Source organism: Zootoca vivipara, chromosome Z (assembly GCF_963506605.1).
Source record: "Zootoca vivipara chromosome Z, rZooViv1.1, whole genome shotgun sequence".
Lineage (NCBI taxonomy): Eukaryota > Metazoa > Chordata > Lepidosauria > Squamata > Lacertidae > Zootoca > Zootoca vivipara.
This window is the reverse complement of record NC_083294.1, coordinates 24,530,425-24,551,310: the sequence shown is the minus strand read 5'-3', so window position 1 is coordinate 24,551,310 and position 20,886 is coordinate 24,530,425. Positions and strand designations below refer to the sequence as shown.

The 20,886-nt window shown below is 40.3% G+C and overlaps 1 protein-coding gene across 2 annotated transcripts; it reads left to right on the top strand.

Moving 5' to 3' along the window:
• The first annotated feature begins 288 nt into the window (after nt 1–288).
• ATG4A (autophagy related 4A cysteine peptidase) lies at nt 289–20,674 on the top strand. Of its 2 annotated transcripts, none has more exons than XM_060270312.1 (13): nt 289–359; nt 7,351–7,422; nt 8,190–8,261; nt 9,111–9,209; nt 9,815–9,916; nt 10,664–10,736; nt 12,776–12,855; nt 13,404–13,591; nt 13,868–13,946; nt 16,372–16,517; nt 16,970–17,026; nt 18,100–18,211; nt 19,660–20,674. In XM_060270312.1, the coding sequence occupies exons 1-13, from the start codon at nt 350–352 to the stop codon at nt 19,722–19,724; spliced, it is 1,155 nt and encodes a 384-aa protein (XP_060126295.1). In that variant the 5' UTR covers nt 289–349; the 3' UTR covers nt 19,725–20,674. The 2 variants fall into 2 exon arrangements, with proteins under 2 accessions (XP_060126295.1, XP_034957833.1); XM_035101942.2 differs by having other exon boundaries at nt 7,348–7,422.
• The last annotated feature ends 212 nt before the right edge of the window (nt 20,675–20,886 follow it).

Below are 20,886 nucleotides of genomic sequence, written 5' to 3'. Positions count from 1 at the left end.
CAGGGGCGTGCGGTTTTTTTCTTTTTCTTTTGCGTGAGCGGCTGCGCACGCGCAGTGGGCGGCCGCGGTGATGCGACTCTGCGAGGAGGGCCGACGGGAATTGTAGTACTCGAAGGTGGGAAAGGAGAGTAAAGGGCTCCGGCTTGGCCGACGAGGCAGCTGGACTGCAGCTCCCGGCGTGCTCCGCGGCGGCTGTCGTGGCGGCGGTGTTGTTTTCTGAGGGGCGGAGCAGCGAGGGGTTCTCGGCAACGGCAGGAGGGCGAAGGAGGGAGGAGGAGGAGGAGGAGGAGGAGGAGGAGGAGAGGATGGTGGCGGCGGAGGCGCTGGTTGCTGAAGGAGGAGGCGAAGGATGGAGTCCGGTGAGGGGCTGGCGTGGGAGGGCGCGTGTGAGAGGGGGAGAAGCGGCCCTTTCCTATCCCCTATTTGTGCCCGTGAAGCCCAGATCTCCCCCCTCCCCTGCCTGACCGTTAAGTCCGCCTGCTTCTGCTTGTTTATACCGTGTTAAGCCCTGCTCAGAGTAGTCCCGCTGGAATTAACGAGCCTAAATTAGCCCGCGCCCATTAGCTTCAATGGGTCTACTCTTGAGTAGAGATTTGATGCAGCTCAGGGTGCCCAAACGCCAAGATGTTCGCTGCTTGCTTGGGAATCCCGTATAAAGAAGGGAAAATTGAAAACTGGTGCTGCCTGCCTGTGCTTCTTTATATCTATATCTGTATGTGCGGGTTGTGTCCAACTAAGGCTTACTCGAGAGTAGATACACTGAAATGAATAAACTCGAGTTAGTCCGTGCCCGTTAGCTTCAGTGGATCTGCTTTGAGTAGGGCTAATATTGGATGTGATTCACAAACATCAGCATGTTCACTATATGAGATTGCTCTGGATCATGGGGGCGGGGGAGATACTTAAAATTGGGTCGGTCAGTCTGGGTTTGTTTATATGTGTGGGTCCTATCCAGCTAAGTCTTACTCGGAGTAGACTAATCAATGGGATGTATGCCTATGTTGTGTATGCATAGGGTCGAAGCTTTAGGTATTTTTATTGTCAATAGGATGGATATTTTGTCAAAATTGTGTGTCTGTAATTTTCAGAATTGTGTATATGTAATTTTCAATGTGTGCATGTCCAACATTGTGTGTATGTAATTTTCAATGTGCATGTCCAACATACATGTTTAGTTTGGTGTCTGTAATCTGCAGCATCGCGATTCTGGTATTTTTAAGCTAATTTGATGCATTGTTTGTATTTCGTATATATATCCTGCTTTTCTATTAAAACAAACCATTAGAGCAAAAAAAAAGCAAAAGCTAATAGCAATGGTGGGTGAGGGGGAGAAATGCAAACCAGAACAAGCTGTACAGCTGACCGTACTCTGTTGTAAGAATAACTGATCTTCTGGTTTTGACAGAGTATGGAAAGATGGTAGGGCTCCTCACCCTAAATCACAAATGGTTTCACTGGCCCTTTCCCCTGTGTGCTGCTGTTTTAAGTTCATAGCTGAGGGGCATGAAAAAATTGAAGTGTGTGTGAAATGAGATAATTCCCTACAGCATCTGATGCTACTGACAAAATCCTAATATATTTTTGAGCGTTCAGTATGCTTCACATTGTGTCAGTCAGTACAACAAACCAGCAAGGTTTCTCTTATGAGGTTGAGAGAGAGATGCTTGCTAAGCCTTCTTGCTAATAAGTCCATGACAGAGGTGTGATTTGAACTAATGACTTTCTGAGTTGTAGCTCAATCTCCTAGTTGGCATCAAGAATTTATAATAGTTGACGCCTTCCTTTTATTGTAGGGGAAGGAATTCCATTGAGTGCATGCCATCACAGAAATATCCTCCCTTGGGTTGCTGCAGCTAATAGTGGTACCAATAGGAGAGCCTCCTTTGACATCTTTTCTTTACAAATAGGCACATCTTTATGGGAGCAGCATTTCCTCAGATATCCCAAGTTATAGAGGGCTTAATATATCTGCAAGAGTATCTGAAATTTGCCTTGGTAACAAATTGACAGCAAGTACAGCTCCTTCCAAATTGATTAAATATGATCATGGTAGGCTGCCCCACTCAGCTGCTGCCTCATTGTGCATTAGTTGCAGCTTCCAAACTTTCTTTTAAAGGCAATCCTGCACAGGGCACTTCAAATTAATCTAGTCTTGAGATTACCAATGCATTGGTCACTGTAGTCAGACCCTTCTTTTCTGGGAACAGCTGTAGCTGGTGTAACCAGCCAAAGCTGGTAAAGGCACTTCTAACCACTGGGGATAATGTGAGTCTCCACTGACAATGAAGCATCTCCAGACCACGCACCTTCTCCTTCAGTAGGAGTACAGTGCTGTCCAGAGCAGGCACCCCACCTAATTCCTAGATCTGGAGCCGCCCACTCAGATGGCTTTATTCAGCTCACCACTGTGTCCAGGCACTAGTCTAGGATCTGCACAACTACACCTGTCTCAGATGTTACAGAGAAACAGTATTGGGTGTCATCTGCCTATTGATAATACCTCAGTCTAAGTCACTCTACCAGCATCATATACTGTAGATGTCAAACAAGATTTGGGAAAAGAGGATATGTGTGGCACCCCACAGCATAGTTGCCAGGGGGCCCAAGGGATACCATCAATTGTATCAAAAGCATCGGGGAGATAAGGCTGAAACCCAAACTGGAACAGATCTACATAATTTGTTCCCTTCAAGAGTGTCCCGCTTAAAAGACCACCATCTGCTTTCTGGAATAACAGCACAATCCTAACCATGTCTACTTAGAAGTAAATCCTGTTGAATTCAGTGGGCTGATTTCCAGGTAAGTGTAGTTAGGACTGCAACCTAAGTGAAGTTTATGAGCAATCTCCAGGGGCAGCTGCATATATAATACATTGGAGGAATCTAATCTGGAGTTTACTAGAATGTGGATGATCAGCCAGGCTCATTTTGTTACAGCAGCCTTGACTAGTGAAAGGTGCCATGTGCCACTGAGGCCACTTGAGCCTGAAGTGTTGTTTACTGCTATAAAGATGAGTTAGATTTTTTTGTGACCACCAGTCCAAAATGCAAGCATAACAAAGTAAACAAAGCATTATTTTTACCATCTATCTTGAATCTTTCAAAAGGTGATCCGTGGTATTGACCCACCATCACAAACTGTTATTTTCCCCAGTCCATGTAATAACACTGTCTGTGTGTAGGTACATGAGCTGACATATGTCTAGTTGAATAAGTTATGTATGAAGTTGCAAATGAACTTGTAAATTAGAAGGCCGGTGTCCAACTCCAAAAGACAAGTTGAGGCTGCTTTCCACCACTTATTCCTGCAGTAATCTATGGTATGTCCAGTAAAAAAGCTGTAGTTACTTTTGTAAGCCTTAAGACTCCCACATCTAGGCTCCTCAGGCACCTCCTTGCCATGCTGATGTCATTCTAACCCACCCTGTGTGTTCCTGGCTGCAAGCCTCTGGTTTCTGTGCCTGAAGCGTTAAGTATAATTGTGGGAAATTAACTCTAGTTTCCCCACCGTGTCTAGTACTTGAGCTGCTGAGTCCATTTGCAAATCCTGAGGCTTAGGTAGTGTAGGGTGGGATTGGTTACTAACATAATACTGTACAGTGATGTCCCTATACAACAGTCTTGTTGCATGTTACGGCATTGTCACAACTCTTACGTCAGTACAGAAAACATCATAGTTCTGCATAACTTGTAGTGCAAATGGTTCTGTTCAGTTGATTTCTAGCTGTATTAGCCCTATTCTAGGATTTTGAGGTGGTTTGCTTTAATTTTATGATCACAGCAACTCAGAAATTGTTTAAGTTAAGAGATGGGGACTTGCCAAATTTGTAAGATCTATGACTAAATGGGGAAGCATAATTTCAAACAAAGTTTGCTTTGTTTTAATCTAGTTTTGCAGTGAAAGCAAAGTTGCTTACCTACAACTGTAGACAGAAATGTTACAGCATGAAGCATAGTGCAGACAAGACAAGCAAAACTTTTATATCCATCCAAAACTCACTCCGAGATTATCTGAACTCTTATTTTTATTTCCAACCTTTTAAAAAGGGCTATCCTTGTAGTAAGGACTTGCAAATGAGAGAAGCCAAATCTTGCCAGAGTTTCAAATGTGAAACGATGAATTAAGGAAATCCATTTAGTTTTCTTTTAAATGTCACAGTAGACTTTGTATTAAAATAACTGCACAGTCTTAAGTTTGGAACCGAAATGGTTAAAAATTTCCAGTTCCTTTTGGAAAAATAAACAGGACTCGGGTAGTGCATGCAAAGAGTGTCATGCAGATGCTTTTATGTGGGAAATTAAAGTATCAAAGGTTAGTTCATGCCTGACTTTATGGCATTGATGAATGATCAGTCTGAGCTGCAGCATATTTTTATGCATTGGAAAAGTCAATTAAAATATCTGGTTAATTTTTTTCTTAATTTTTTTGCTTATTTTTCCCATTTGTATCCTGCAACTTCCAAGTTCTTATAACTAATGAAATTATTAATTGCAAGCTCTGTGTCAATTCCTTCTCATGCAATTAAAAAATAATTATTGAAACTTGAGATTTTCACTATATGTCAATGAACTGTGTTTTATCCTCTCAAATATATTTATCACACCTTTTCCTCACTTGATATATCCACTTTAAGTGGATCATCCCTCAGAAATAACAAGAATGAGAATCCTTGATGTTACTAAAAGCTGAATCAGTTTTTTAAGAATCACATCACTACACACAAATACTGTACTTCTTTTTCTTGAAAACGAATATTCTTTCATGACACTAAGTTTAGTAAAGGAAGCTGCTGAAAATGAAAGACACAGAGGCCTGCCTTTTAAACCATGTCATGAACTGCAGAATTGCTGACATTAGGCTGCTTTGACCTTTTTAACATTACATTTGCTTGTTTGAAGGAGCTCCCAGCAGCAATTTAGTGTTACGTCTTATTCTTTTCTATTTTAGTACAGTTCGTTCTAGTTGAGGTTGTAGATAGTAGTAGCAGTAATTTCAATATGGTGTTACACACTGCTTTTCGTCAAGACTTGTTAATGCTTGTTTAAAGGAGCTCACAGCAGCAATTTAGTGTTACATCTCATTCTTTTCTTATTTTAGTACAGCTCGTTCTATTTGAAGTTGTGGTTAGTAATAGCAGTAATTTCAATATGATGTTATGCGCTGTTTTTTGTTGAGACTTATTGTCATAATAAAAAAGAATGCAAGTTACATTTTTAAAAAAGCATGCAAAAAGGGGGAAAAAACAATATGATGCAGAACTAGAACTCTGTCTTCACTAAAACCAAATATATTGGGTTATATACAACATTACCCATAGTTGGAGAAAACCGATTGAAATAATTGAGTGCAGTCTATTGCTGAGTTATTATTATTAGATAAGCTTTTAACAGTTCAACTTTTACAGTAAAATCCTTATTATGTCCATCTTAAATGAACATAGCTTTATATTTGATTGGCCAAAATCTAAGGGTAAGCTCAGTTTTTGTCTCTGAGTGTGTACAACAGTTCTATAGGGTGGCCACTTTTACTTGCATTTTACACACAAAATAACTCTTGATTTCTATACAATGAACAGTTCACATCCAACCATGGTAGAGAAGGAAACTCAGCCCAGGTTTAGATAGGAAGATGCCTGTTTACAGCTCAGATTATTGCTCCATCTTGCCCAGTATTGTTTGGTAGTGGTAGTGGCTGGTAGTGAATCATCAGGATCTTGGGGAGAGGGGTCTTTCAGTAACTTGTCACATGATCCATTTGCTGCCATGGATTGAACTTGGGACATTCTACATATCAAACACGTGGTCTACCAACAGTGGGTCCTACCCCAAAGCCTCCTTAGTACGAAACAATCTTCCTCACTTTCTTATGTAGTTATAGTACTTAGTTGTCTGGAAAAGTAACATCTGGGCAAGACTATACTGTAGTTAAAGGTTCTGGATCTCAGGCATTCTTTTAATGTTTTACATGTAACACACAAAAACGAGGACTTAATATTGTTGTTTAAGAATCTATTTTACATTGATGAGGAACCTGCGGTGCCTCAAATTTTGTTGGATTCCAACTCCCATTATGCTTGGATATTGTCTGTGCTGGCTAGGGTTGGTGGGGGTTGGAGTGCAACAACATCTTAAGGAATACAGGTTCAGTACCCCATGTGTAATGGATTGAGAATAATAATAGTAGTAGTAATAATTTATTACTTATACCCTGCTCATCTGACTGGCTTTTCCCAGCCACTCTGGGCGGCTTCCAACAAGAGATTAAAAATACATTAAAACATCAGTCATTAAAAACTTCCCAAGACAGGGCTGCCTTCAGGTGTCTTCTAAACATCAGATAGTCACTTATTTCCTTGACATCTGCTGGGAGGGCGTTCCACAGGGCGGGCCCTCTTCCTGGTTCCCTGTAACTCCACTTCTCAAAGTGAGGGGACCCCCAGAAGGCCCTCGGTACTGGATCTCAGTGTCTGGGCAGAATGATGGGGGTGGAGATGCTCCTTCATAAAAGAAGCCATGATTCTACTTTCCCAGCTATTTAGTGTGGTAACCCCATGAATATGTTGTTTCACATCATAGTGAAGAAATGGACGCATTATTGTAGGATAGTCCCCCACATTTTAAAGATCAATTTTGTAAACAGCATGTAGAGGAAAATGTCTTTCTTTTCAACAAAAAATATGGAATTTTGAAAACGCATACCAGGTCAATGAAGATCTTTTTTCATGTGAAAGGACTATTTTGTGAAATGGAACATTTCTTTTAAAATAAGCTTATTTTCCTCTCCTATCACCCATTTTTTTTGTTTATTTGTGGTCTCAGTTCTGCAACGCCTTTGTTCCTTGTCCTGATATGATGACTTACTTTATATCTGCCATTGCTATAGTAATAGATACTTTTAAAAAACTTAGTTCTAAAGGCAGGGACTGAACCTACTGTACTTCCGTATTGTTAAGCTGTTGCGTATTGGGACCCTTTCTCAGCTGATATGATCACAGCATACATGTGAAAACTAACAAATCTATCTCATGCACCTTTTACATCAGCCAAAAGAAGAAATTTGCAAATCATAGATCATCGTGTTTAATGTTCAGCTCTTACCACATAGGATCTGGTTTCAGTGTCGGCTACAATATTGCAGTGGAAATGGCAAAGGCTATAGTCTGGCTAAAAGTAAGAGGTCTAAATTCCAATGTCCGAAAGGGTAAACAAAGTGTGACAGTGTGGTAAGAGGTTCATTAGTTAGGAATGAACTGAACAGGTACTAAAATTACGGGGGAAATAAGGGAATAAATGTTCTACATGTGTGTTTATTTTTCAAAAAAATATGAAAACCTAATTATTATTTTAGTAGACTATGTAGAAGAGCTTCCTGAAACAGATGAGCCTGTCTGGATCTTAGGAAGGCAGCACCATCTTAAAACAGGTAGGAATGGAAGGAAGCTTTGTTTCTAAGGTCCACAAAGCTTTTGTGGATGCTTAGTTTAAGCACATCATGTTTCTCACATTTGTATTGTGCCCCGACTGTATTAATCTGTGTAGAGAGTAGAAATCCTGGAAAATAAATCTGCTGTCTACAATGCCTGGAGTACTAATGCTGTAAACCAAAATGACATTTCGGGGAGGATGGTATCTAGAGACTATCCTTACACAATATATATATTTTTGACAGGTTTTTCATATGTGTCTTGTGTTAGTTCTAGCAATTGGATGATTACGGCTAAACAATCTTCATTTGATAGGGTGATCTTAACTCTTGAGAAAGGGAATGGTATTGTGACACTTTCTTGGGTGAAAAAACAGCTTGGGGGTGATCATGTGCTGAACAATGACAGATTGAAAGAGATTTAAAGACCCTCTTATTAGGATTGTGGAATGAGAGAAATAAAGCAGGGGAACTCTGTTTAACATGGAGTCAACTGACAGATATAACATGGAGTTTGAGAGATCTGCACTTCTGCAGTGAACTGTGGAAGCAACTGCTCCAAATATTGACATGTCTTTGGAATGCAAAAAGGGGAGTTAAGAAGGAGTGCAGACTTTCTACAAAAGGCGGCTACTTTAATACACGTAGATCCTTGATCCTCTCTTAAGTTGTTCACGTTCAGCAGTGCAGCAGCAGCAACCACAAATACTGAATTTGTGTAAATTTGTAATATGAACTCTCTATTTGTAATGCTTTTTTCATTCTAGAAAAATCTAAGCTTCTTTTGGATATAAGTGCTCGTCTTTGGTTTACCTACAGAAGAAAATTTTCACCAATTGGTAGGTATGCTTTCTGAGATGTGTGGGTTCTTTCCCTTCCCTTTGTTCTGTTCTATAAAATATGACCTGCGTAAAGGAATGAACAATTAGTTCAGGATGACAGCACTTGCAGCCTTTGATCATTTAGTGTGTGCTTTTTAAAAGTTTGCTGCATCCGCTTGCCCTTGGTGGAGAAAATTACTTGGTACAGAACAGGTCCTGACACTTTCAGACTTTTGCCTTGATCCAGTGAGGTCTTTGCAGCCTAGCAATTGTTTTGGGTAGCATTGGTGGGACACACTTAGATATTTGTTATGCTTCCTGAAGGGAACGATACTGGGTTTGTTCCAACCAGCTTCCTTTGGGGGAGCCATCTGAACTGCCACCAGACTTTCAAAGACCTTATTTATCTTCTACCCTCTCCTTTGTGGCTCTCAGTGCTCTTATGCTATGAGTTGGGTGTGGGTCTATACTCTTACATTTCCCAACTCAGTGCTCACCATACATTTTGGACTAATATTCCCATCAGCCCCAGCCAGCATGGTCATTATGCAGGCTGGGCTTGATAGGGAGTTTGAATCCAAAGCATATTGAGGTCGCGAGATTGGGTAAGGCCGGATAACATTAATCAAACTATCACAACATTCTTTCAGAATTTTGGATTTATGATCCACAGCTTAGGTTAAAGCCTACTTGTTGGTGAATGCACCTCACTCGGTCCTCCACTGCATTTTCATCATGCTAAGAATTATTCCAATAGCAAACTATTGTAGGTACTAAGCATTTTTCTTTTATGTGAAGAGAAAAATCCAAGGAAGGGAAGCATTCTATGCTGTTTCTTTTTGTAAATGTGGTGATTCTTGACTCCAGGTGGCACTGGCCCTTCCTCAGATGCTGGCTGGGGCTGTATGCTGCGATGCGGACAGATGATGTTGGCCCAGGCTCTGATCTGTCGACACTTGGGGAGGGGTGAGTGTGATCTTTCACCAGTAGATTCCCAGAATGGTTGTGGATGAAGGAATGAGAAATGAGTGGGGGTGAGGGGTGTCTGAATATGTTTTATAGTGTTTGGGGTGGGGCTTCAGTGCCTCATCTAGTTGATTCTAGCAACACTAGAATAAGTTTTGCGAAGAGAAAATATGCTATTATGTGCAGCTTTCCTAGTTATATTTTAAAATCAGTTTTTTTTTCTGGTTCAGAAATTATATTACCTGGTTGTGCAATTGTAGTTCTTTTTTAGTAGTATTTTAATTTGTCTGAATTAAGATGTATTTTAATTAATTGATGCCTGTTTTTATGTATACTGTGTTATTTATATACGTAATGTTAGCCACTCTGAGCCTGGCACCAGCTGGAGAGCGCAGGGTACAAATAAAATTTATTATTATTATTATTATTATTATTATTATTATTATTATTATTATTAAGTATGCAACCCTGATTTGTGACCAATAATTTAGAAAATTACGGTAGATATCATAACCAAAGGTATACATGTATCACCTACTGCCATTGAACACTACTTTTCAAGATATGATATGATATTTAAAATCTAGAATAATTTTCTCTCTAAGATTGGCATTGGGAAAAACACAAAAGGCAACCTGAAGAATATCACAAAATCTTACACTGTTTTCTGGACAGAAAAGACTGCTGTTATTCAATCCATCAAATGGGTAAGAGTTAGCTTTGATAATTGTTTCTTCCACCCTTGTTTTTCAAACTTTTAGCTTACTTAAACTTCTGTTAGCATAGTTTTAGTGTGAAAAATGTATGTATGCCTTCAAATGCTATAAAAGTTGCAAATCTTGGTCAAAAGCATAGCAGGGCAAAAGAGAATAAGTTTTTGTGTGCGCACACACAAATATAGAAATAATAATAATTGGGTGATGAGGGTGTAATTTAGAATACAGGTTCCCAAATCATTTTATGTCATGGGAGCCCCTAGGTAAAAGGCATGATTCTGAAATGTGAGATTAATTGAGACATATGGACCAGGCCACGGAACCACAATTTGTCTTTATCCATGGTTTAATCATGAACATGCCTCTCCCTTGCTGTATAGTTCCCTCTCATGTGACTCAAATAAGTCATATTATGGCTTGTCATGTGTTCTGAACTCTGAAGGTTTGTTCTTGGCTTCTTTCTGGCTTACTGCTAGTGGTCTGGGTTCAGACACTGTAGTTTAGTATTGCTGCTCAGCTTAAACCAAGCTTAAAATATGTAGCTGAAGTTCTTAGTTTTGTGATAACATTCCAGTGTGACCCATGATACAGAACAAGTTTCCATCTCATTTGTGTGAAGGTAGTCCCAATTTCTAATGGCTTTGGAATGTGTGCAATGCAGCCTAAAAGAATGTGCCATTCGACAGACTGATGCTTCTTATTTTTCTGTGTGTCTGTTTCTGTTTCTAATCTACACAGCACAGATGGGTGTTGGTGAAGGGAAGTCTATTGGGGAATGGTTTGGACCAAATACTGTTGCCCAAGTGCTCAAGTAAGCAAGCAAGCAAGCATGTATATCTTGTGTGGAATTTAGATGGAATGGAAAGACAGTTTAGTTCCACTCATGTAACATTGATACTCTGCTGCACTTTCATAACATGAAGGTTCTCCCTGGAGATAATGATGATGGTGGTGGTGATGATGATTGACTCTTCTGGCACATTAACGATTAATTATTGTGGCATGAACTTTTATGCACAAGCTTCCTGGCTTTGTTACATTAACACATGCAATGGATCTTGATTGAGTCCTGGACCAAATTGCTGTCTAGCTATTTCACACAGCAATCCTGCTTTGTAATTTTTTTAAAAAAAATGATGGTGAATAACAGTCAACAACAGAGTTTCCTACTATTTTCAGTTTTGTGTACATTTAGTCTTTGCATGGAGACTGACTTTTTGCCCCAGGCAGATGGTGGAAGGTCATTGTTGGCAGATGATAGCATATATTCCCTGTGGGATGAACAAGTGGAGCCTCTAATGCCCTTTTTTAAGCACAGTACATAGTTATCAGTTTTATCCAGAATATTTTTCTGAGGCAAGTTAGACTGAGAGATAGTGACTTGCCCAAACGTCACTCATTGAGCTACATGGCATAGTAGGGATTTAAAGCCAAGTGCCCTGATTCCAATTCACCAACCATTGCATGACTTCAGCTGTCCTCCATAGGCTATACACTCCTAATCACAAGACTATCTCTTGCATGAAAAATCAAGCAACAACTTGCAGAATTTATCCATATGATAGAACGGGGAAGGCAAAACCCCTCTAGGACGAAGTTTCTAGTTAGCATCACAACTTACTGTTGTGATCTCTGGTTAGATTTTGAAGCAGCTCAGTATTCTGGAAACGTATTGTTCCCATGTTATAGAATTTATCTGTCATTACTCGAAGCACTAAAATTTAAATTGCGGTTTTAAAAGCATGGGGACCTGTTAAATAAGAGCAGTCTGAAATTCTAGACCTGATGTAAAAATCCTATTTTTAAGTAACATTAAGCTGGAAAAGCAATGTATCTCTTCCACGTAAGCAGTTAACAGAAGATTGAAATATGACCATACTTGGGGAAGGTTAGTAGTGGCAGCTGAATATTGGCAGATAGAGAGATAAAAATTACATTAAACTGCCAGTCTCTTGTATTAATTTAGCATAGCAATCTGCATCTTCAGAACATTTTCAATAAAAACAAGCAGAAGCTTAATAATTTGAATCTCAGAAATCAGGGATCCAGATTAGCACCTGCAACAATAAAAAATGATCTTCTGTTTTTCTTTCCCCCCTTTAAAGCAGGTGTGGTCCTCCAGATGCTGCTGAACCACAGCTTTTGTCATCCGTGGCCATTAAGCATGCTTGATGGGAATTGTAGTTCAGCAACTTCTGGGGGATCAAATGTTCTCCATAACTTTCTTAAAGGTTTTGTGCAGATAAACAACATTTATTTACCGGTATTATATTTGTAATGCTTGCATCCCACTTGCATCTCTGAGAGGCTCTTGAAAGTAGTTTACAACAGATTTTTAGAATAAAAATGACATTCAAGTCTTGTGTCCCTATGGTACCTGAATTATTTAGGTGGCATTTCCTGACCTAATCCTAATCCTGCCATAATCCTCCCTGTTGTTGACCTTTGGCGCCAGCCTACTAAGCGCTAGAGCCCAGTGATGTATTCTGTGGCAAGGGAGTGTGGCTAAGCAACTGGAACTCACTCAGCCCCTGATGGAGGCAAGTCTTCCCTTGCCGGCTGTTGCCAGTTCCCACTAAAGCATGGGATTGAACACTCATGAAGAATCCCACTGCACTGGTGTGCAACTTTATCCATGTATTTGTAAAATGACCTCTCCTAGAAGTATCAGTAAACGTAATATAAAAATGGGTCAGAGAAGTGGCAAGATGTACAAAAGGGAATAACTAGAAGCTCTTCCCCAAAAGATAGAACATCTTATTTATTTAAGAGTCCTCCAGTCATATTGAAGGCAGAATGTCTGAGTGGCATGGAATTTGGACTTACTACTGTCTGTTTCCCCACCCACAGGAAACTTGCACTATTTGATGAATGGAATTCCTTAGCCGTTTATGTGTCTATGGACAACACAGTTGTGATTGAAGATATCAGTAAGTTATAAGCACCAGCTTTTTTAACAGAGTTTTTGATTCACCCAGGCCTTAAACTGAATTGGGATTTAGCTCCAGTCTGACTTTTATTCCTTGGAAAATATGAAGATCAGTACAAGCATGCTTGGACACAGGTTGTCAACTAAAAGAGGTCTACTGTAATTTCAGTCTCACAGCCATACCACATGAGAATCATCATGTTACGTGTCACAATGCATCCACTGAACGGTTTGATTGCTATTTTGTAATCAGTTTCTTTTGAAAACTCAGGGTTTGCTTCTTTACCTGAGTTCTGAAACTTACAACTAGCTTTTCCAAGCTTATTCTAGTTGTGCAGACAGAATCACCACAATTTCCTTCTTAACTACTGGTTCCTTCTGTAAGGAATATCTTTGCTATAACCCACAAGTATTTTGGGACAGTGAACTAAGTATTCACTTCATAGATAAGTATAAGATGTGTACACACATGAATGGCTCCCTCCATTAAAGTGAACAGTTAAACTCAAGTGAATGGACAATTAGGTTTTATTGTCTCTTATTTCCCAGAGAAGATGTGCCGGTTTCCATCCCAGAACTGTTCCAGTACCCACTGCAGCTCCCTGTCACACAGGAGTGTGCTTAGCCGAAATAAGAGCCCTATGGGGATCTGCTGTGGTTGGAAGCCTCTGCTGTTGATTGTACCTCTTCGCTTGGGGATAAACCACATCAATCCGGTTTATGTTGATGCTTTTAAGGTATGGTTCTCTTATTGTTGATGTGATTGATTTGGTCAGCTTAATAGGAGTGTTTGGAAATGTTTTGAGCAGTTGCAGGTACTTTAATAACTAGTGCACATACATATGCATGGTGTGAAGGAGCATGATGAAACAGCTTTGCTCAAGCTAAAGAGGTCTGGGTCTGTTTAGTGCCTGGGGACTCTGTATATGCTGCCTTGAGTTCCATCATGGAAGAAAGGTGGCATATAAATGTAATAAATCTCTTCTTCGTCATCTTCTTCTTTCAATCTGTAGGAGTGTTTTAAGATGCCACAATCTTTGGGAGCGTTAGGAGGAAAACCAAACAATGCCTACTACTTTATAGGATTCTTAGGTAAGGAAAAATAAGTGGAGTACCAAAAAATATCTTTGCTTCTGAAGGATTATTTTAAAGCTGAATTTGCTAAGTAATGCAGGTGGGTCTGACAGCCAGCAGCAATAAGAGAGTATATAAAAGATACTCCATACTGCTTCATAATGCATCATATACTTTGCTTTGAGCCTGAAGAGCCAAAGAAGTAGTGTCCCCAAGCTTCTGTCACTAGCTAGGAGACTGGGGCCACAGGGAGGTTTCACCCTTTGTCTCTCTGGTTGAGGACAAGAACCACCAACTACCATTCAGGAAAAAGACCAACAATCAATGATCCGCCTGACTCGAAACCTTTACTTGCTTTTATCAAATTTTCACAAACAATACAAAAAACCTGGCCCTTTCTCCATCCTCTACCTCTTCCCTCCACTGCCTTTTCCTTGTGTGTCCTGCCTATTTAATTTGTAAATAAATTAGAATAAAAAATATGAAATGATGCATGAAATCTTCTCTCTGCATGCATGTATATGCACACACAGACAGACACAGTCCTTTCTTAGGAAAAGTTCAAGATAATGGTGTCCCATATCTGTTAGTAGTTATAGCTAATGGCATGAATAGTTTAGCTCTTGATAGATAAATGCATCCATTGATCAGTAGGGCTTTTAAATAGAGTTACTTTATGAAAAGGTGGTTAGCAGGCCTTTTTGAATGCTAACTCCTCCCCTGTCCCCAGGGGGAATATTAGATTGGGCCTCTAGTATACTCCCTACCTCACTTGTTTGTTCTCTTACCTCTTTCTCTTTAGGGAGAGGTGAATGACTGAAACATCACCATTTGTATGTGGATTTCCCCCTTATTCTGAAAAGTTAATTTCTCTTTAAAGAAGGGTTAAAAGCCACACATTTATGTATTCAGTTGTTCACTTTTCTCCACAATGAAAACTTGGTGGGGAGGAGCTCATTCCCAGTCTGTCCCCAGGGGATGTGGAAATGGTTAAAGACAACATTATCAAAACTAAGGGTTCCCCAGTTTGTTGCTGTTATCCTCCTAGAGTCAAGATGACAAAAAGACTGATCAAGCATCTCTACAAGACTGTGCTCTTGAGTGCACTCAGTAGTACTGAGTAGTATTGTGCTGTAAGTGTACATAAGGACACCCCAGGCTCAGCCTGGAGGCAAAGGCAAGCAGATCAGGCAAAAAAAGCCCACAACATTATTTAATATACCAGAGAAAGATTCAGGGGGATAGCCGTGTTGATCTGTCATAGTCATAATAAATTACAATGAAAGATGAAAAAATCTTTTTTAATAATTCCAGTGGCACTAAATATAACTAAATATAAGCTTTCAAGGTATGAGCTTTCGTGTGTAATACACACTTCATCAGAGAAAGGTTGGGGAAAGCATTTCCTCTATTCACAAAGCTTGCCACAAGACACGCCCTATCACAGCATGGGACATCAAAACATACAACATGGGTAGGATTGGGTGGTGATCACAGTGGACATGTTGCTAATTCCCAGTTTGGAGAGTGAAGTTGAAAATGCAGATTGCTCTCCTGAGCCTTTTGATTTTGTGCTTAATGAACAGCAGGTGCCTGTCTTAATGGAGATAAACTATTAAGGTTATTAAGTATTATCCAGATATCATTATGCTGACAAGTTGCAGTATTGAGAGTACGAGAGCAGTTCAAATCACTGTATGAAATCTAGTCCTTCCCCAAAGCATTGCTTTGGCTTCTCCAGCCCACCTATTCTTTTAAGACCCTTCCTCCGAGCAGTTTGCAACCTTTCCTGTCCTATGCAAGTCTTCCCCCAGCTCATCTTTGGCTACTTATTTTCTCAGCTCCATCTCTTCTCTGCCCTGATTCCCTTAGGCTCCTTCACCTCTCCTTCTTTCAGTTTATTATGTTTGAGCTCAGTTCCATTTCCTTCAGTCGCCCTGACTCAGCCCATTTCCCCTTCTGGGCCTTGGCCTCCCTGCCTCTCCAGCACTACTACCTCTTTGCCTTTCTACTGTTGTTAGCATCAGCACCCCTTGTGTTCATAGACACCAAAAGTCTCTTGCTGCATTGCATTGTTCTCTCATTTTCATTATTGTGTATTTCTTCTGCGGCTTAATGGTAGAGCACAGATTTGTGTGGAAAAAGGTCCCAGATTCAATCTCTGGCCCCTCCAGTTAGGGCTTGAATAGACTCTCGTTTGGGGATCCTGGAGAGCCACTGCCCATCACTGACAGCAATACCAGGATAGCTGGATCAGTGGGGAAGATTCCTATATTTCTAAGCCCCTGCTTCCTACATTTGGAAGCTTTTTTAAAAAATTCTTCTCAGTCCACTGTCTCATCTGCCCTACCTCACCTTCTGTTAATGTCCATACAGAGTGCAACACTGAATGGCTTTCAGTTCTACCCATTTCTGACAAACTGCTCTTGTTTTACCTGCACAGGAAATGAGTTGATCTACTTGGACCCTCACACCACACAGATTTTTGTAGATTCTGAAGAAAACGGTGCTGTAGATGACCATAGCTTCCATTGCCAGCAAGCACCACATCGGATGAAGATAATGAATCTCGATCCCTCTGTAGCTTTAGTAGGTGTTGGCAGGAGTGGATGACTGTCACCCTGACCTGGAGCCTTGTACCCTTCTGGTCCATACCCCACACTTTTGTTTCTTCTTGTCTTCACAATTGGAACACGAATGCTATACCTCCCCTATCATGCACAGGCAGCTAACTTTACCTTATGCCAAAGCCCCTGGTTTGGCTACATATCTAAACTGCCCAATATTTTGTATACTGGTTAATTTAGCCTTACTTGTTAATGCAATTTGTGGCCTTGTTCTCTGTTTCTGTTTTGTACCACTTCTGACTGTTGACGAGGTACTTGCATGACCAATCATGGGGGAGTTATTATAATGTTCAAGATGCCCTGAAAAGTAAAATTTGGACAGCTGGATTTTGCTTTTCCCCACACCAGACTTCTGACTGGGTACTTTTTGTCCCCAAATTATATCTCACTTAAAATATTCCTGTACCTTCACAGGGATTCTTTTGTAGAGAAGAAAAGGACTTTGATAACTGGTGTAGCCTTGTGCAAAAGGTAAGCATCAGGAAACCTTTTAACTGGCATAAGTTCCCCCTTAAAATGAACCTCTAGGTACATTAGGTGGGGTGAGATGCATGAAATAATACAACCAAGGAGAGGAGAGGCCGTTTTAAATTACTCCCCATTGTGGCCCTCTCTGCTCAGCAACACATTTCTTTGTACTGATTTGCTAATCGGCTGCAGTGGTGGCATAGGGAAAATGCATGGCGTAAGGCAGCATGTGCCCCTGCAGCTTGCATAGAGAGGTCAGCCAGGGCCCAAAGTATATATGGATCTATTGCCCATGTTACATTCTGATCTGATACCTAAAGTGTGTATGCTCCTGTGTCATGTCTTCATCTGCCAGCCCTGGTTTGTGAGTGAGACACATTATTGGTGTGCAGGTGCCTATTACTTTTGGGATCTCCCCACAGCCCTGGTACTTGTTGAAAAGCAACCCAATGGTACGTGAGTGTGAGACTATGTGACAGACCACACTGCTTGGCTTTGGAAGTAAAAAAAAAAAAAAGTTCATGATATAATGTAAGCACCTTGTTGGATCAGACAAAGGTCCAATAATTTAGGAATATTATGTATGATCTGTATGGAAGAGAACTCTGAAATCCTGAATAGCTTCTGCTAGTCAGTGTAGACGTTGCTGAGCTGGATGGACCAACAATCTGATGCCGTATAGGGCAGATTCCTATGTTCCTTACTAAGCCATTCCTTGAATAAGTTCTCCCTGCAGTCATAGGACATAATGTGTGGCTTTGCAGAAAAATAAAACCGAGGTGAACATGATCTGCCTGAGTTTTGCTCAGCTATAAAAGCTCCAGTTGTGCTTTTGTGGTGTCGCAAGAATGCTCACAGATATTTCAGTCATGAAAGCATTAAAGTGTGAGCATTGATCATTAGACTGAGAAGTAGACTACCTAAAGGACTGTGCAAGCGATTATGGTGATGATTCTGTAGCACACGAGCACAAACTGTCAACTACTTCCAGTTGTTAACTTCCTGTATAATTCAGCTATATTTTCTGCTTTTGTTATTGCAGCACACATTTAAAAATGAAATATTGTTCTCCCCAGGAAATACTTAAGCAACAGAGTCTGCGAATGTTTGAGTTGGTTCAAAAGCATCCACCGCACTGGCCCCCTTTCATACCTCCTACAAAGCCAGAAGTAACCACAACTGGAGCAGGTACAGGATTGTGTTTAACTCCTCCCCCCCCCAAGCAACTATATATATATAGAGGGGGGGATACAGAGAGAGATGAAATCTTGGTTGTGAAGTAACAAATGTTCCTATCTAACCCTTCCCTACTTTTCCTCCCAGAGGCTGTAGTCATATTCATATGTTGCAACACAGCAGTGGCATCTTAAAGACTTAGCAGTTTTGTTGTGACATAAAGTTTTGTGGGATTTGTTGCCTAAACAAGCTTATGGCACTGTTAGACTTTGAAGGTACTGCAAACTTTTGTTGTCTTCCCTTCCTCCCACGGCTGTGCTCTTTCTAAAGTCAATTTCATGATGTATGAAGCTGTGTGCTCAGCCAAGGTTTTCACTAGTTTAACACTAATTTGTCATCCCTGGGAATGGAATCTTTTCCCCTTTTGTTATGCTGTGACTTTTCTGGTTATCTTGTAGTGAGAGCCACATAGAAATTGGTCCTATGTATTGGTGGTTATGTGATGGATTCCAGTAATGTCAGCAAGACATTTTGTTTAAATCACAATGGCACTGGAATCTTTTCCAAAGTACTCTGAAGATTCAGCCCATCCTAGGAAATTGGTGCACCCAGTTCTAGTAGTGGTGGAAGGACTTCAGATCTTAAGTAAATACATATAAAGGGCAGTGCTGCTTGAGAGGAGTTATCTCTGTCTCCCAACAGATGGGATCCATTTGGAACTGAAATTCCCCGTGAAACAGTAGCAGCAAATGAGACTGATGCAGACCTTGCAGATTGAAGGCAGGATTGTGGAATGGGGTGGGGTGCAACTGGTCTTCATGTCAAATGGAAGTCCATAAGCTCTGGAACAGGGGATTTAAAAGGGGGATGTGGTAAATCAAGTGTCTTGCATCAGTGTGGAAAAGCAGAAAAAAGGGATTGCACTAATGCTGATTTGGATGTAAGTAGAAGGTCATAAAAGTCTCTAAATGTGGTGAAAGGCACAAGAACAAGAACAAAGCTTGCTCTTTAAGGAACAGCAAGTTGCACTTTGCAGGTTGGAGACTGCAGGAAAGAGACCCACAGAAATTTATGTGATACCAAAGGCAGCTTTTAAAAATGAATCCTTGCTGAAGGTACAGAAGAGTTTGCTTTAAAACTGAGCATTAAGCCTACATGCTAAGAACCTTGGATTGTGCCCAACATATCTCTGGAAAAAGAAGGGAAGACTGTCATGGGGCAAAAGTTAAAGGAGAACAGTTTTAAAAACAAATCTTAATCTATCATCTCCTTTCTTGAAAGTTAGACAATTGCAATAAATAGCTAAGCTTTATCTTTGTTACATTTGGAAAAGTTTGACATTTTAGTGTTTGTTTGTTTTTTAATTAGGGAGGCTTGCCATGGTAAAGTTTGTAAATTTCTGCAGAAAAGCCAGAGGTGCATGCTCTTGATAATAAGTTTTTTTTTCCCATTTCCCACAGAGCTCATTGAGTCCACTGACAAACTATTTGAATCAGAAGAAGAATTTGAGATCCTGAGCGTGTGAAGGAAGCTTCAGTTGACCTTGTGTGTGCCCATGTGTAGCATATGAATTGACTAAGACCACGGCAGCCTTTTCTTGCCCCAAAGTGCCTGCGTATAAACAGTGAACAGAGCACAAGAAATGACCAGTAACTGGAACTGAGGATAACAGTTTTGAAAAGAACTTCCCAGAAGTGAAAGTACCCCTCGCCCCAGCCCCCCAGCCCCAGTTTTTTAAAGAATGTATCTTGCCTGAGGAAAATGAGCTTTTGGGGGATGAAGGCAATGATGATATTGAAGTAAAGATTTCTATATTGCTGGGAATTGCCTTGAAGGCATTGATATATGGACGGCTCTTATTACTCAGTGTAGTATAATGCAATAGTTCTGTTCACACTGAAAGCATGATGTAGAGGTAAAGGTGTGTGTTTACCTCTTCTTTCTTCACCTGGACTGTTTCATAGGAATAAATGTGTTGTTTTTATAAGATCAACTGCATCAGGAAAAAAAAGACCCAATGGTTTTGTTTAAATACATTTCTGCAACCACACTTCAAAAATAAACAGACCTAAATGTTTCTATGAAAGGAACTATCTAATAGATACAAATTTTGCAATTGTCCTCCTGTTTCTAGGAGTTAAATAAATGAATGGGGGACCTGGAGGGCAACCCTCCAGCCTCCTAGCCTCTCCCCTCTTGCACTCCTGGAAAGGAAGTGAAGGTTGGAGAGTGCCAGGAGCCGCCTGTTCCCTTGGTATGTTCCTCCTCCTCTGTAATTTTCATGACATATTTCACCTTGACCTTAAGTTTAAATCATTATGGAAACTTTCTATGGTTTTTGAGTAAAAAAAGGTAATTTGTTTCAAACTGCAATTGTATTTATTTTAAAATATTTACAGTTTTCTCTCCTCTGTAAGAGCACTTTACATGTGCATCTAATAAATTTCTTAAACATTTAATAAATTACATGCTAGATTTTGTGAGTTGTTTTGGACCTTTCTAACCACCCAAAGAAGTTCTCTGGCAAAATGAAAATTACTGTCTCTTCCCCTTTGTTACTACTTTGACATGGTCTGGCATGCATGGTGTAACTTTTATAGTCCTGTGAGCCTAGCAATGCAGTTTATTTGCAACTTGAGGTTTTCTCTCCTAAAGGTTACTTTTGCTGCACATAGCACATTTATTTC